At 38.1% G+C, this 17031-nt stretch overlaps 1 protein-coding gene across 2 annotated transcripts in view; it reads left to right on the forward strand.

Moving 5' to 3' along the window:
* Window positions 1-12542, forward strand: part of LOC126272033 (ubiquitin-associated domain-containing protein 1) — a 45251-nt gene extending 32709 nt beyond the window's left edge. The window contains exons 4-7 of one of the 2 annotated variants that reach the window (XM_049974538.1): window positions 10120-10241; window positions 10315-10514; window positions 10596-10734; window positions 12132-12542. In XM_049974538.1, the coding sequence (XP_049830495.1) occupies window positions 10120-10241; window positions 10315-10514; window positions 10596-10734; window positions 12132-12271 (601 nt within the window). In that variant the 3' untranslated portion in view covers window positions 12272-12542. Of the gene's footprint in view, window positions 1-10119; window positions 10242-10299; window positions 10515-10595; window positions 10735-12131 lie in introns of both variants that reach the window. The other variant, XM_049974537.1, reaches the window with a different exon arrangement.
* Window positions 12543-17031: the final 4489 nt, after the last annotated feature.

The raw sequence follows: 17031 nt of genomic DNA on the forward strand, positions 1-17031 counted from the left end.
GGGCTCAGCTTTCATTTGCTGGGCTTGGCAACCCCAGGGGTCCTGAGCAGGGTATTGGCAAGCACCACTAGTCCTCTTTCTCTATAAGCTCTACATGCTTCAGTGACCCCTGTATGGCACAGTGGTGTAATGTTGTGTGTCACAGGGAATGGGGGTCTTGGCTTGATCGCCCAGATTGTGAAAATGGAAAAAACCTCTGTGGAAGAACACTCAATCACAAAGTGATGAGATCTGTGGTAGTTGAGGTGAAATAGTTGTTAGCGGGCAACCTCTGGGGAACGTGTCGCACCTCAGTTGTATAAAGCTTACTCAGGTACGCAAGGCTCTTTTTGAATAGACCCGTGTGTGGGCAGATATAGAACACTTGAAATTAAATTCTTCCTCTCCCAATGGAACGGGTGAGCCACTGGGTAGGTATCACCATCCAGTCCAACAAGAGGGCTCATGTAGCCAGCCCTCATGACTCGGGGATTTTTCAGGGTATTTATGTTAACAGTAACAGAACACGTCCTGCAGGTCAGAATGTGTTTTTAATAGTTAAGTTGAAAGAGGGCAGCTTCAAGAAAGTTTCTACATTTTACATTCAAAAGCATTTAGAGGGGATTGTTGGAAATGTAAAAACTGTCAGGTGATTGTGTGGGGGACATTGTTGGTTGAAACAGCCAGTTCCCAGCTAGTAAAGAACTTCCAGAAACCTCAGTGCCTCAGGGAGAGGAGTGGAATAGAAACTGAACTGCGTAACACCTTGAACTACAGCTAAGGTCTTGTGACTTGCAGGTTTCTATTTGACATTCACAGAGAAGAAATGAAAGGTGAGTGGACCCAAGAAGGCATTGTTGACGTGCAAAACGTGAAGAAAAGAATACATGGCAATGTTGTCATATCATACTCATTTATACTGACTTTAAGTAGCACTAAACTTCCAGAACATGTCAAGGCAGGTTATCTTCGCCTAAGTGTGCAGTCTTATGTCCCCAACCCAATGCACTATTGTAATTGCCTGCACTTTGGCCATACTACTCTTGATCATAAGGGAGAAGCCACTTGCGGCAAATGTGGTCAGGCTGCCTATGATGAAGTGGGTTGTTAATCTCTTCTGAAGTGGGTAGGTTGCTCTGGGGATCACCCTGTTTTGAGTAGGGACTGCAGTGTCTTCATTGGTGAAAGGAAGGTACAGGAAATTAAAACAATGAATTGTATCCCTTATGGTGAGGCCAAAAAGAGCTATTAAGTCCTTGCAGCCCCCCAAATTTGCTACTGATGTACCTTCACTCATGATACATCCGTACAGTTCACAGGCCCACTTATAGAGACCACCTGGGTTGGTTCCCTGGCATGCTTTGGTGAGCCGCCAAAGCAGTGGCATTATTTAAGCGCTCTCAAACAAGTGCTTGGCCTATTCTTTACTCTTTATTACTGTTGTTCAGTCAAAGTGTTCAGTGCTATGCACAAGCTGTATCTTATCTATTGCCTATAAATGTATCATGTTCTGTAAATTGTGTTTGTTCTTGCTATAACAAACTTGGCTACAAGAGAGAGTTAAGTTTTCTCCATGTGTTAGTGTCAGTGCTAAGTGTCCCAACAAATGTCTTGATGGAAGAAATACTCCTACATCTCGTTGCCCAGCAGCAGCTCTCTCATCAGTGCAGCTGTTGCCCTTTCAGACATATGGCGAATCGGCTGAAGATTGGAACTCCTAAAAGACATGGTAACACCAACATTTCCAGGTTTCTCATGTGGGTGATGCAAAGGTATGCAAGGTTTTCTTTCTTTCCTGGCTTTCGCTGCAATTTTATCATTCGGTGTGCCAACTTATGCCTTTGCAATAACCAGCTAGCTTATCATTTGAGGAAATGTGCAAACTTCTCTCCACCTGTTACTGTGATAGAAAATGTGTCATTGTGATGCGTGTAGATTTTTATCACTGTCAGAAACGCTCAAACCAATCTTACAAACTCTGGTTTGTAGAATTACATGGGTTTTGCTGCCATTGTAAATAATAACAATTGTGAATCCTATGATTGTCACATTGTATCTGATGTTATTCATCTGGCCCCAGCTAGGAAAGTCTGTGAAAAAGCACATTGGTGTGAGAATCCAATGCTTCCGGATATGTAGCACAGTTCTTTGAAGTGAAGTGTCATGGGCTGCAGGGGATCAAATTTCTATGTGGGCAGAGGTATTGGATGTTGCTCAGGCAGCCCCTCTTAAGTATACTGCAAGTGTTCAGGTTGATGGGGAAGCTGTTGGAGCAGTACAACCTTCAACTCAATGCTACATGGGGCTGTATGTTTATGGCCACAGCAGCAACAGGTCATGTCACAGCAGCGGCCATGTGCGCCCCCCCGCCCCCCTCCCACCGTCCATCTTGCTCATACTGCTTTGTCCAACATGAGCATGCTGCGTGCCCAAAACGTTGGGCAAAACGTTGGGCGGTTTTCAACAAGTGTTGAAAGGCCACATTGCATTGGCAAGTAACTCCTCTTCAAATGTGGCAGGCAGTCGTACCGATGGACATAAACTGTATCTCTACAACAACTGTTTCCCCAAACAGATTGTTTGTAGACTTGCGTGTGTTTAATAAACTGCTAATAACACAAGTAATACAGGAGCTGCAGTGACTTCAGTAAACACACAAACATACATGGACTTGGGCTCCCCTCCCCCTCACTCTCACATGTTTCACAGGAGTTGTTAGCTGCAATAAACAGTAGATTCCAATCCTAGGTCAGTTCTCCACTCCTGTATCTTACAAATCTGTTGTTCACACTCTCACCTTCTATGTTGTGGATCATTCCCATACCGCACACGTGATTGAGGTAGTTGTGCTTAACATTTTTTGTTTGTATGTTGTTGTTGAGGTAAATTTAGTGTGAGATCAAGTTCCATATCAGTAACTGGAGTCCCTCTTCTCTGAGTGTTTGTCTCTTGTTTCCCCTGTGCTTGGTTCTGCTACTGGTTTTCAGGCCCACATTACCATGAAAGAGTCTGCCCACCGTCATTTTTTTCAAGCACGGCGAGTGTCTGTCACATTGCAAGACAGTCAAGGCCAAATTAGACCTTTTGACAGTGCTCAGTGTCATTCGGCTTATTTCTCGCAGTAAATGGGCTACGTAACTGGTTACCGTTATGAAACCGATGGGTAAGCTCCGACTCTGTGGTCACTTCAGTGTCACGATTAATGCACACTCCGTGATAGATACATACCCTTTGCCCTGCCCTGATGAATTGCTCACAAAATTATCAGATGGCCACTACTTTTCCAAGATTGATTTGTTGGAAGTGTACCTCCAGCTTCCTTTGGATGAGGCAACTAGGCACTTTCTAGTTGTCAAAACACCTCTCGGCCTATACTAGTATCAATGCTTGCCTTTTGCGTCTCTGGCACAGCTGCAGTTTTTCAGCATTTTTTAGAACAACTGACATCCTCCGTACCCGGCTGCATCTGTTACATTGATGATATCATTGTTCTGGGTTCTTCCATGAAGACCACCATATGCTGTGATTTTTATCTTAATTTTATTGTAACTTTATGTGAATGTATTAACACACATACACCAAAAAAGAAAAGAAAAGAAAACACTATACTCACTTAATATGTCACCCTACCTTACAGATATATTTTACTTGCTCCGCACCTTTCAATATCCCCCCTTAAAGTACAATGTTTGTTTTTAATGGCTCTAAATCACAAACTTCACAAATTTAGTTATCACACAGTCATGGTAATTGTTTCATAATAGCATTTCTAAATTTCTCAAACTTTGATCTTTGTAGAGCTTTGGTCACTATGTAAGCTAATTGTTCTTCCGTATTACAATATTTTATCTCGAACATAGTGAAATTTTACACCTATATGTTTTCTTCGTCTAACCAATTGTCCTGATTTGATCATTTGGATAGCACTTTGATTGTCTACAAGAAGAATGATTTTCACTTTTCTTCTGATTAACTCTTCTATTAGGGTTTTGATGTGTTTTATATCTTTGCTGCATTCTGTTGCTGAAATGTATTCTGCTTCGGTTGATGAAGTAGCTGTCACACTTTGCTTCTTGGAACATCAACTAATGGGAGCACCATTATAAAGAACTATGAATGCACTTGTATTTTTTTCTGCCTCTTAAATCTTGTGCATAATCAGCATCACAATAAACATTTAGATGAATACTGTCATCTTATTCACTTTCTTTTTTCTTATAGAAAAGACCACAATTCTTGGAACCTTGTTGATATTGAAGAGTTCTTTTACACTTTTGTAATCCCTTTTCTTGGGGTCTTCTGTGAAGCAGCTCTCATAATTTACTGTAAATCCAAGATCTGGTCTGGTTTTACATGACAAATAAAGAAGGCTTCTTATGGCTTCACGATATGCAAATTCAGTGTGTTAGTTTTCTTGATTTTCTTCATTTGTCTTTCCCTCTGGTACTAATGGAGTCTTCATGGCCTTCAGTCAGTCATATTGAATTTTTCCAGTACTTTCTTTGCATATTGTACTAGGTGTAAAAATATTCCATCCTCTGTCTTCATTATTTGTATCCCTAAGTACACATCTGGATTTTCTACCACAACCATTTCAAATTTCTTCTTAAGTTTCTTTAGTATATTTTCAATTTTCTCCAAGTCTTTTCCTATTATGATTCCATCATCAACATGTATAGCCACGTACATTTCTTCAGTTGCATCTTTAAATATGCACTGATCTGATTTCAATTGAATTAGTCCTTCCGATTTTAGGAAATCTGTCAGTTTTATTCCATCTGGATGGGGCTTGTTTAAGTCCATACAGAGCTTTCTTCAAAATTCAGATTTTTCCAGCTTCTTTGTATCCTTCAAGTATCTTCATAAAGATTTCTTCATCCAGTTTCCCATAGAGTAATGCTGTTTTGACATCACACACTCTCATATGGAAACTTTTCTCTGCTGCCAGCACAAACAACAGTCTCAATAAACATAGATCTACTAATGGGCTGAATAATTCCTTGAAATTTATATCCTTTTCTTGTTGACAACCTCTGATAACTTGTCTGGCCTTATATCATCCATCATCTTTGACTTTAAAGATCCATTTGCTTGTTAAGATTTCTTTCCCTTTTGCTTCCTCTGGACTAACCAACTTCCGTGTTTCATTCTGTTGAAGAGATCTCTTTTCTTCTTCAGTTGCTTTCGACCAATTTTCTTTGTCTGGACCACTCGTACATTCTTCATAGGTAAGTAAAGCTGTTTCATAATCATATTTTACAGGTTTTTTTCAAACTAGTTCTTTTTGTAAGGTTGTAGTTTCTTGTGTCTTCATTGCATGTTATTACTTCTTGATTTTCATGGTCTTCTATTTCACTTTCTTGATTGCTAGTATCATTTGATAGTTCACCAATAACAAGATTTTTCTGTAGAGTTTCTTTTGTCACTTTCTGCTCAAATTCAACATCTCTTGACACAACAATATTTCTTCTTTGTGCATCAAACAGTCTGTAGCCATTTGGTGCATAACCAACAAAAATATATGCATTACTTCTTACACCTAATTTCTTCAAATAGCCTAAATTTTTAGCAAAAACTCTTGATCCAAAAATTTGAAGTCTTGACAGATCTGGTCTTTTCCCTAACCACTTTTCTGCAGGTGTGGCACTTTGATAGTTGGGCTTCTATTGATTAAGTATGTAGCTGTGAGCACCGCCTCTCCCCATAGCTCTTTCTTTAGTTTGCTATCGAATATCATAGCTCTTGCCTTGTTCATTATTGTCAGATTTAGTCTCTCTGCTTTCCCATTGAGCTGAGGGCTATAAGGAATACTATAGTCTAGCACAATTCCTTTTCCTTCACACCCATTCTTAAACTCACGGCTGGTGTATTCACCACCTTTATCACATCTTATTTGTGACACTTTTGTATTGAACTTATTTTCAGTCTCTAACACATATTTTCTTATGAATCTTTCAGCCTCTGACTTATATCTTAACAAGTAGGTTACACAGAAATCAGTGAAATCATCTAACACTGTCATATAGTACCTATATTCATTAAATGTTGGGAGTTCTATCTCTCCACAGATATCAGTACGTACGATTTCAGTAGGTCTTCTTGCTCTCTCTCTCACAGTAGAAAATGGTTTTCTTGTTAATTTAGCTCTTACACAAGCTTCACACAATTGTTCTGCTGAGCATAAACTATTAGAAACTCCTTCACACATTCTCTTGACCTCTGAAGTACAGCTTATGCCTGAATGACCTAGTTTCATGTGCCGTGAAATCTTTCCTTTGTTACATTCATATGCAATATGTGCAGTGTCTTCCATCTTCTTTCCTTCTTCAATGTTTTGTTTCTTGCTTTCTTGAGTGACTAGATCTTCTTCTATCTCTTCAAAAGTGCAAAATGATATTCTTTCACTCTCTTTGTTCTTAAAATAACAATCTTCTTCTTTGTGGTTAGTCTTTTTGCACTGAGGATGGGGCTTGAAAGATCTCGATTTTGGTTCTTGAGTTTTATTTTTATTTTTAAAGTAACACTCTTCTTCTTTGTGATTATTCCTCTTGCATATAGAACAGTATTCTTTCTTCTTAGGCTTCTTACATTCTCTTGGAAAATGTCTACAACCACCACAATGTTTACAAATTATATCTTTTATTTTTGTTGAACCCAACATCAAAGACAATACTCTCTTCTTGATTATTGTTTTTCAGTCGTTCCTCTTCTCTTATAAACCTTGCAGTTAGATTTTTCATAGTGTTCTCACCACTGGGTGACAAATCCCATGCTGGAGAAAAGTGTTTGTATTCTTTTGCCAAAATAGAAAATATCTTGGGTATGATCATATCATGTCACCTTTTCTGACTCTAGATGATGCAGTTCAAATACTATATTCTGTGGTGCACTTCTATTACTAGCTATGTCTCTGGTTTTATCGTACTTGAAACTATAAAATTCTTGAAGCAACTGCTGAGTTCTTTGAGACGCATCTCTTTATTAAATTGCTTTAAGTTTATCATACATTGCCTTGGAAGTTACACAACACAATACATGTGGCTTTACCTTTTTATCAATTGCTCTCATTATAAAATATTTTGCCTTGTTGTCCATTTTTTTCTATTTTTCTAAAGTTTTGCAATTTTCCATTGTTTCAGTTCCGTCCACAATATCACACAGGTCTTGCATATTAAATAATATTCTAATTTCATCGTCCCATAGACTGAAACATGTATATCATGAAATTCTTCGTTTTCTTGAAACATCTTTAACTGGTTTCCTTCTTTATTCATGCTTTCTATTTTTATCTTTTCTATTTTCTTATTGCTCTGGGCCCATAACCTGCTGTGATTTTTATCTTAATTTTATTGTAACTTTATGTGAATGTAATAACACACATACCTAGGCACAAAGTAAAAAAAAAAAACACTATACACACTTGATATGTTGCTATATCAACCTACCTTACAGATATATTTTATTTTTATATAAACTCTTAGATGTTAAGCACTAATTTTGTTAGCACGCAGTAAACATTGTATTTTACTTGCTCAGCACCTTTCAACACCGTAGCAATCTCATAACATTTTGTTTTGCAGTTTACAGGTCTCAAGTACAATCTTGCCAAATCCGAATTTTATCAGTGATCAGTTGAGTACTTAGGTTTTGAGGTTTTTCACACAGGGGTCACCCCATTGCAGCACCATGTTGGCACAACTGCAGCTTTGCCATGGCTGATCTCGCTGGACGGTATTTGTTGAGGAGACGCTGTTGGTAGCCACTTGATTCATAAGGGCAGTCAGTTGCTCAACCGTTGCACTTGCATTCACCCGTACATCTTCGCAGCCGTTGCTCACCCCTGTTGTCTATGGCTCATGATGCATCACAGTTACCCAAAAGCTAATGATTATGTCCTTCTGGGTGCCAGATAAATCATTCAATTTCTGCATTGTGATTGTTCTGTTATCCACATCCCCCCCCACCCCCCTACCCCCAACACACATCATAATCTTCCATAGCTAGTGCTGCCACCTACTGTTGCAAGTGGTTATTGCACGTTGATGTTGATCTTAGGCTGTTGTCACATTTATGTGAGTGGACCGTGTAGTTTTCTGTGATAGAAGATTTCAGGTCTTAAACAGTGTGCCAAATAAGTAATGAGACAACTAGTATTGAATCAAAGTAAGAACTTCATTTCAATTTCTCAGTTACAGGGACTCAAAATAACCTTCTTGCACCTCCACACAATGTTTACATGGTTCTTACAAGTTGTTGAAAGAACATTGGAAGTCCAGATTGAGTACCTTCTACAGGCTGTCTGTCACAGCATAATGGATGTCCTCAGTGTTCCTAAAATGTCCCCCATGTAAATAACATGTAATTTAAAATAGAAAAAAGTCTACAGGTGCCAAATCATTTGAATAGGGTGGGTATTTGAGCACACTGGTTTGTTTTGATGCTAAAAACGGTTTCATGGGCAGTGTGCATTGAACCAGTACATTGTCATGCAGAACAACCCAAATTGTGCTTTGGAGGAGATGCATCCTGACATGATGTGTGTGAACAGAGATGTTGCATGACTCCTGAGTAGTACTGTCCAGTTAGTATTGTGCCCTTAATGAGATATTCATGAAGGATTACTCCAGAAGCATAAAAAGAGAAGATTATCATTTGCTTGCTGCGTGGTTCCTACTACCCGAGTTTCTTCTGTTTCAGTGAAAATATTTCCTACCACTACATACATGTGCATGACAAAGACAATCATCCTATAAACATGTTGCATGTCTTTGTAAACTTCTGATGCTGTTTTTTTCTAATTTACAGTAAAAATGTACCACAGTTCTTTGATCCATGATGATATGTTTGATTGCCACAACTTGCACAACACTACTTTCACACCCACTGCGCATGCACTGGCACAATCGAAGCATCTGCGTGTTCAACACAGTCTAGCAGGTGAAATGGTAACTACATTTGGCTCATTTTTTGAAAGTGTTTCTGGGGAAAAAAGCAGTTTCATTACTTATTTGGCACGCTGTACATCAGCAATCATGTTTCAGCTGGCCAGGATTGATGTACTCGCTGACATGTCAATCCAAACATGGTATGCTCTGGCCCATTTTAGGGTCATAATTTTAGTGTTGGGAAAGTTTTATGCTTATGCCGACAATCTGTCATTTGGAAGCAAGCAGTTATAAGTTTTTCAAAGCCAATGCTAAAATGTCATCTGTGATTTCTGTGACTTTCAGGTTGTTGAACCTTTTCCTGTTTATTCTTAATCCCGAACTTATCAGTTTGTTTTTTACATTGCTGTTTACTAGGCAGCTGATACCAGCTCTGCAACAAAATGGTGTTCCATTGTTTGACACCTTTCCCCAGGAAAGTAGTTGGACTATTCTGCAGTACTAACAGATGCTAAGGACAAGGAGTCTTCTGAAAATATCATATGGTTTCAGTACTGACAGCATCTGTCATGCTACTAGTAGTTTGTCATTGGTCTGTTACTGCCATTAATGCCACCAGAAACAAAGTACATAGTGTTAACTAGTACAGGCTCTCATGGCAAATTGTTGGAAATTGTTGATTATTCAACATTGCCAATGTTTTGATTTATTTTCAGATCAATTTATGTGCACACATCTGTGTCAGTTAGTTAAATTTAATCAGGCAGACTCACATATCAGACTGTGCCACTGGAACATTTGTTGAGGCTGGTTCTGTATTTGCAGAATGTTCTTATAAACAAATATTTCACATTTAAACCAGTTAACTAGAATTCCATGTATAAGAAATATTGTAATATTTAAACTTGTGAAGAACTGCATTAGACCTACAAGAAAAATAATGAAAAAGATGGAATAGTATAAATCTCCTGGTGTAATATTTAAATCTTTGAAGAACTGCATTATACCTACAAGAACAATAATGAAAGAGGCGGAATAGTATCAATCTCCTGGCACACAGCACTGTGATATTACTTGAAATCAGATTCAAACCATGGAAGACTCTGTCTTCAAATTAGTTCCCTTTGTCATATCTTATTCTATTTGCTACACTTCACATAGCAGCCATATTTGAAATTATTTATATAACTTGTAGCATATTCTTGCGTAGTTGTAAATGTGACTACTTTTTTTACAAGTTAATTGACGATTTCAGCATGAATCCGAGACTGGCACTAGATTGGCTACTGAAACATTCCACTGTGAGGCCTGGAGGATTATGTGATGATACGTCAAATGATGAGTTAACGTGTACCAACTGTGCAGAAGAAGCAGCAGGTATTTTGGTTCAATAGTAAGAGATATGTCCATAAATGTATAAGATATTGTACAATAGTTTCCACTTATACAGCAGCTGCAGCAGAAGCCAGCAGGAGGGACAAGAAATCTGTCATTCAATCTGTTGCATCTCTACTTGAATCATTTCGTTCATATAGACGCCAGTACTTCAAACCTAATCCAAAAGCACTTGGAAAACTGAAAGAAATGGGATTTAAGGAAGAAGATATTATAGATGCTCTACAAGTCACTGGAAATCACGAAACTTCAGCTGTTGGTATAGTACGGTTTGTGAGATATAGAAAAACTGCAGTTAAGTAATCAAACTAAATAGATTATTTCCACCCTTTGCAGTGTGAATGGCTGCTCGGTGAGCGAAGAAGTAGTTTAGAAGATCTAGACACTGGTTTAGACCCTGACGGTCCGGTGTACAAAGCAATTATGGCAAATCCTGCAATACAGCTGAGTCTTACAAATCCAAAGATGTTGCTGGGTAAGATAATATTCATCAATGGATTTATTCTTCTTCCCTTGAGTTTTTGTACTGATTCATTTCCTTGCTCCCAATATTTCAGAGTTTATGATTTTTATTTTCTTTGTCATATAAAGTTTTTAATTTCATCTATACTCACTGTTACGGTATTAAACATTGACAAACATGTTAAAAAGTAATTGCTATGAGAAATAGTTAAGCAATGAATGAAGCATTCTGAATAGTAATGAAATTAAGTTTGTAATGTGCACCTTTTTAAAAAATAGCAGTAGAACAGTGTAATTTATCTGGTTGCCATATCTCTGTTTGGGACGTAATTAAGTGTGCACAAGCTTAAAGTGTAGAAAATGGAATTCTTATTTCTTACCCGAGTCTGAGCTTGTGCTTTTTCTCCAATTATGTCATCAGCAATGAGATGTTAAACCAGTCCCTTCCTTTCCTATGTGGCTCAGTTCGATGTCTCCTTAATGATGTTACCTCACTATTGAGGTTCAGTGTGTCAATTAAAAATGGGTAACATGCAGATTTTAGCAACGTTAAAACTGTTAAGTTTTTTGATAATAAATCTTCAAGTTAATCATGCAGTTCATCTTAAATTCCCTATGCTCTCAATACTTCAAGTTTTAATCTGCAATGACATTTCAATTCCTTTTAGCATTCTCCTTCTCTTTCATTGTACTTATCATTTCCTCAGTTACACACTTTCAGTATTTCTATGGTTTTGTGTTATCTTGGTGCATTACCTGATATCCTTCCATTCACTGAGTAACTGGCAGACTCCACCAGTGTGTATAATGTTTTGCTCACACTCTTGTCCTTGCCATGTGATAATGCTATTTGATTTTTCCTGTCCAGTTTTGTCAGTTTTCCACTGTCATTTATTTAACCATATACTTCTGTCGTGTATCTTGTGTTCCCAACAGTAGTACTGAAGTCACTGCACGAGCCTCTCAACTAAATGTTGTATATTATTCAACAACATTATATTGCACCTGTTGTTTTGATCAGGTTACCTTGAGTTTTTATCATGATATTTTACGAATACACACTGAACCACTTCGTAGTATATGCACAACTGTTTTGAAATCATTCACAATTTGATGCATTTTCCTTAGTCAGCACTGTACTTGTTTACTATAATGTCACCTTGTATATGCAGTAATGGCCACAGATGACCAAGAGCAATAATATTGTGGTCAGGTTGTAACAAAGAAGCAGACTGTGCATTTCTCATATTTAGTACCTCTATTTTCAGAAAAGTAAAGTAAAGTAAGTATTTATTTTCAGAAATAGAATGGCTGACAAAAACTTACTTGTTCACTGTTTGTTTTTATTTTTGCAATTAACATTGTTTTGAATTATAAGTCTGTATACTGAGATTTGAACTTTTTTTTCAGCATTTTTGTCAATGCTAGAGAATCCCAGTAACACAAATGTGTGGATTAATGATCCTGATGCTGCACCAGTTTTGAGTCAAATTTTTAAGACTTATCACACAGAGAAACATGTTTTGCAGCCTACTGATGTGCCACAGTGAAGAAAAACAGCCACATTTAACAATGAAAGAGAGCTTTGATTTGAAAATTTATGTAAGGGGAAAAAAGTTGTCAACATTGGAAGTTTCTTACAATATTGCAGGGAATTATGTTAAGACTTATCAAAATTGCAACATTATGACAACATGCTGAATGCTACACAAGTTCAAAGGGATGAATAATAATAAAAAGCCACCCTGTTAGATACCTTTATATAAATTTATATAGTTTATTTAAATAAACTACCTTATCATTAAATTATTTTTTCTTTTATTATTTTGGTTTTATTTTTCTTACATTGAAACTGTGCATAATTTCCTCAGTACTGCATAGTATGATAAACTGTCAGCAGCTTGTGAATAATTTGCAGTCTTCCTCCCTCATCACATTCCATATCAAGTACTAAGGGTTGATGTGATTACACAGATTTTTCTGGTGTAAGAAATGTTTATGCTCTTTGCTCTTCATTGGCATGTGGCTGGATATCATCATCCTGATGACACTATATTTTGACAGGTCTTCTGGTGAGCAGGTGCACAATCATGCAGGAACTATCTGATCGTGCACCTGCAATCTCATCTGAAGATGATGGCCAGTTGGATCGTTGAAGTATCGTGTCATCAGGATGATGCTGTCTGGCCACATACCCACGGAGGACATCAACATTAAGGGTTGAGATTTGTGAAATATTGTGTATTATGTATATTTGACTGAAAATGAGTCAGAAAATAATATTTGTCTGAAACAGAAAATGTCTACATACAAATTGCCAAAAGAGGGTCAACTAAAGCATAGTTCACTCTGTCAAACACGGTTACTGTTTTATGTAATAAAAATATGTTGAACATTGAAACCAGCCACAGTTTCATGTATAAACTGTGTATATATTCTGAGGCTTAATTCATCACGTATGTCCTCTTACAACAGTGAGATTAATTCCAGAAATATCAGCAATGTGTACACTGTTATGAAACTTTAGAACAAGTTAAATGTGTGTTCTGGATCAGGACATGAACCCAGAACTTTTGCCTTTCACAGCAAGGGCACCTAATATGATGGTCTGTAGGAGGGAGGGGGGACGCTAGACCTGTGTGCATGGAGTACTTTTAATATTTTGGAAAACGAATGGGAACTTGGAAGTTGCCATAACATTTACAGATCCGAGCCTGTTAAAAACCTGTGTAATATTGTTTTTAATTAGATTTTTTTGAAAGTAAACCACCTGACTACACTATACAGGGTGATTTGAAAAAAAATATGACAACTCTGAAACTCGAGAACCCTGCAAAGAAAAGGAGAGCTATGCTCTTTCTGTCATCAATTGAAGTAACCTTGGAAGTTTCATTTGGTTGCTCATTTGGACACTAGGAATGGTGCTGGGCACATAACTTTCATTTCTTTTGTCAGTGCAAAGATGGCAACATCTCAACAAAAAGCTTTTCGTGTTATTGAGTATGGAAGAAGTGAATAGATGACAGTTGTTCAGCGTTCATTTTGAACCAAGTATGATGTTCAACCTCATGGTAGGTGATGTATCATACGTTGGTATTAACAATTCATAAAGAAATGGTGTTTGTGCAAAGGGGAAAGTTCCAAATGGCTGTGCACGAGTGAAGAAAATGTCGGCCGCACTCGGGAAGCATTTGCTCGCAGTCCAGCCACAAAGCTGATATGGTGGAAAGAATAGAGTTCCGGCAAGTCTGTTCTTGATCAAATGGAAACAGATGAATGGTTCATTTTGAATCTACTGTTTAGTGATGAAGCAACATTTCACACAACAGGGAAGTCAACCGGCACAATGTCCGTGTATGGGGGACTGAGAATCCACAGGAAACAATTCAGAATGAACATGATTCACCTAAGGTGAATGTTTTCTGTGTCATATCAGCCAATAAAATTTTTGGTCCTTTTTTTCTTCGAAGGTGCAACTGTCCTCGGCCCCAGCGATTTTTTTTCTGTTGGGGTATGTTAAAGATATGGTGTTTCAACTACCTCTACCAGTTAACATTGAGGAACTAAAAGAAGGAATAACTGCAGCTATCCAAACTGTTATGGAGAAGCTACAGAGAGTGTGGAACGTGTTAGAGTATCTGGCTGGTGTCACTTGAGTGTCTGGAGGGGGTCATATTGAACATTTGTGAACTTGTTTTCTACTGAAAAAAAAAAAAAAATTAAGTTCTCTTCACAGTGATTAATTACCCAAGGTTCCACCATGTTTCTTGATGAAATGAGAGCTGGGGTTTAGTTGTGCATGCTCCCCCCCCCCCCCCCCCTCTCAATTGTGGATGTCCTTGTTTCATAGGAATGCTCCTGTTGAATGAACCATTCAGGCATGCCTCATCCCTCAGAAGCTTTCCTGCTTGTGTCCCAGTCTGAAGCTGTTATGTAAGGTGTGAGGCATATAGCTCGATCAATATTAGTATTGCCTATATCTAGATTTATGACTCCATTCTACTTTAAATCACTCCTGGCAGTTATCCTCGATTGTCCATGGCTATGGCTGATTGCTAGTTGTGTAGTCAAAATATACTGATCATTATTGTCTAATTGTACACAGTACATTACATTAGTTTGTTAGGAGCAGTTGCCAATCTTTGCCCACAAGTGCTGAATCAACTTAAAGATACTTATATTTTATGTAAACACTTATGACACTGATAAAATTTTCAGAGGTTTCCTAGATGTCAAGAAACATGGCATAACCATGTGCTTCACTATCTATTCCTTTCTGAACTTTGTGAAAAAACAGAGCAAGCTGGATGTGACATGATTGGTGCTTCCATGGAGTGACTTATTTTAACGTCCCGTACTTTCTCTTGTGTGTTACTGTGAGAGAAGTTTGATCTCTTGTTGACTGATTAACTAGCAATTTTGTTCTTCCAGGTCCCGAGAAACACACTAATACTGGCGGGTGGCCAGACAGTGGCACTGTAGAAGTTCTTTGTATGACAAGTTCCACAAACTATGTTCCTCAGTGAATTTTAACCCTATCTGTCATGAAATGCAAAATATCGTACTTTTGTAGTAGTTATAGTTTTTTTGTGCTTCTGAGCAATTTCACATAAGAAGTGAGTAGTGGGTCAATGCCCAGAAGGAAGGGGAAGTAGACAACATGAGACAGCAAACAAATAGTCACTCTGCCACATCCATTTTACCTTGTGCTTTTCCAAGTACTTGGAACATTTAAGATTGATTTTCATACTGGGGTAGGTATGGTGAGCCTAGTAAAGCCACTGGAGTGTTGCGTTAATAAGTGAAAGTTTTCTGAGCATATGTATTTTTTGAGTTTGTGTCAGAACCAGTATTGGTATCACCCAGTGGAGTATAACCTGAGGTTGCCAGGGAAACAACAGGTGGAGGTTGTAGCATGAGACAGAGCGCACACTGGCACTGCTGCAAAGTATTTGATTTGTCTCTCTTTGTGCAAAACACATCACATGGCCACTCCCAACTTGCATCTGGAATCAAACTTGTAGTCGAAGATATTTCAGAATGGGGTGTGGAAAGGGAGGGGTGGGAGGTGATACTCCCCATTATTTATCATTCCCAGTTTTGTTATGCACTCTCTGCTCTAATAACAGTAAGTGCCAGTATTTGAGGGTTCCTACTATGAAATACAAATGTCACTGCAAATGCAGAAATGGTGATCAAGTAAGTAAAAGGGTTTTTCAATTGTGGTTTTATTTTTTCATTACTTCAAAGGTACTTTGGTTAATTTCTTTTATTTTTCATTTGATGACAGAGAAATATAGACAGCTATTTACAACAAATGCATACAATTTTATACAGATACACACAATCTCAAATCTGTAATGGGTTCATTGCCCTGAATCCATATTGTACATCCTTCAGAAGCTTCTGCAGACAAATTGTGAAGGTCTTCAATTGTCCCTTTGAATGTTGAGGGAACATTCAAATATTATGTGATGTACTGTTTGCTGATCTTCACCACAGTCACATTCAGGGGAGATTGGTTGGCACAACAATGCTCCACATCTACCCCAGTCAGTTCTGCTCCGATTCAGTGTGCTCCAGTGTTATTGGGGTTGACGAAAACCTGACGATTGCTTCTGGGGAGTTTTGATTAGTTCAGGGCCAGCCAGAAATTCTGCACGAATGCAGTGCTTCTGCACATGTGCAACTTCTGGGTCACAGCATGCACGCCGCAGCCGTCAGCGTTCATGTAGTGCATGTCTCTACGCGCAGATGTCGCTTTATCCACTTGCTGGGATACTCTGTACGGCACATTCTAGTGCTCTTTCCACAGCTTGCAAGCCAACCATGGGAAAACGGTCACAGTCTACTCATTGAGACATCTACTTTTATGTTAACCCAGTAAGAAAAGTAATACAATTAACAACCATGGGTTTTTATTGAGGCAGCTTGTCTGACGGCACGTAAATATGGGTAACGTTTTTGATCTAGTATTTTTTTGAAAGAGAGCACTTAGTGACTTCCAACGAACCTTATTCATGATTTCAAATAACATTAAATTAATGCAAGGTTTCCTATAACTAATTCTCAGTGCCCTCAGTTACACCCACATAATTTCTATCTCACTGATCTCTGAACAGAATGATAGCCGCAGACCTCTCAATGATCACCTTTTATTTCAATACCATTACTGCTATATCTTTCATCTCTTCCATCTGAAATCTGCATAATAACTGACAATTAGATGAATGTTATGTTTTATCGACTTCAGCTGAGTTTCACACATTAAAAAAAAACCTAAATGTAAGTATACATTGGAACAATCGGT

Source organism: Schistocerca gregaria, chromosome 5 (genome assembly GCF_023897955.1).
Source record: "Schistocerca gregaria isolate iqSchGreg1 chromosome 5, iqSchGreg1.2, whole genome shotgun sequence".
NCBI lineage: Eukaryota > Metazoa > Arthropoda > Insecta > Orthoptera > Acrididae > Schistocerca > Schistocerca gregaria.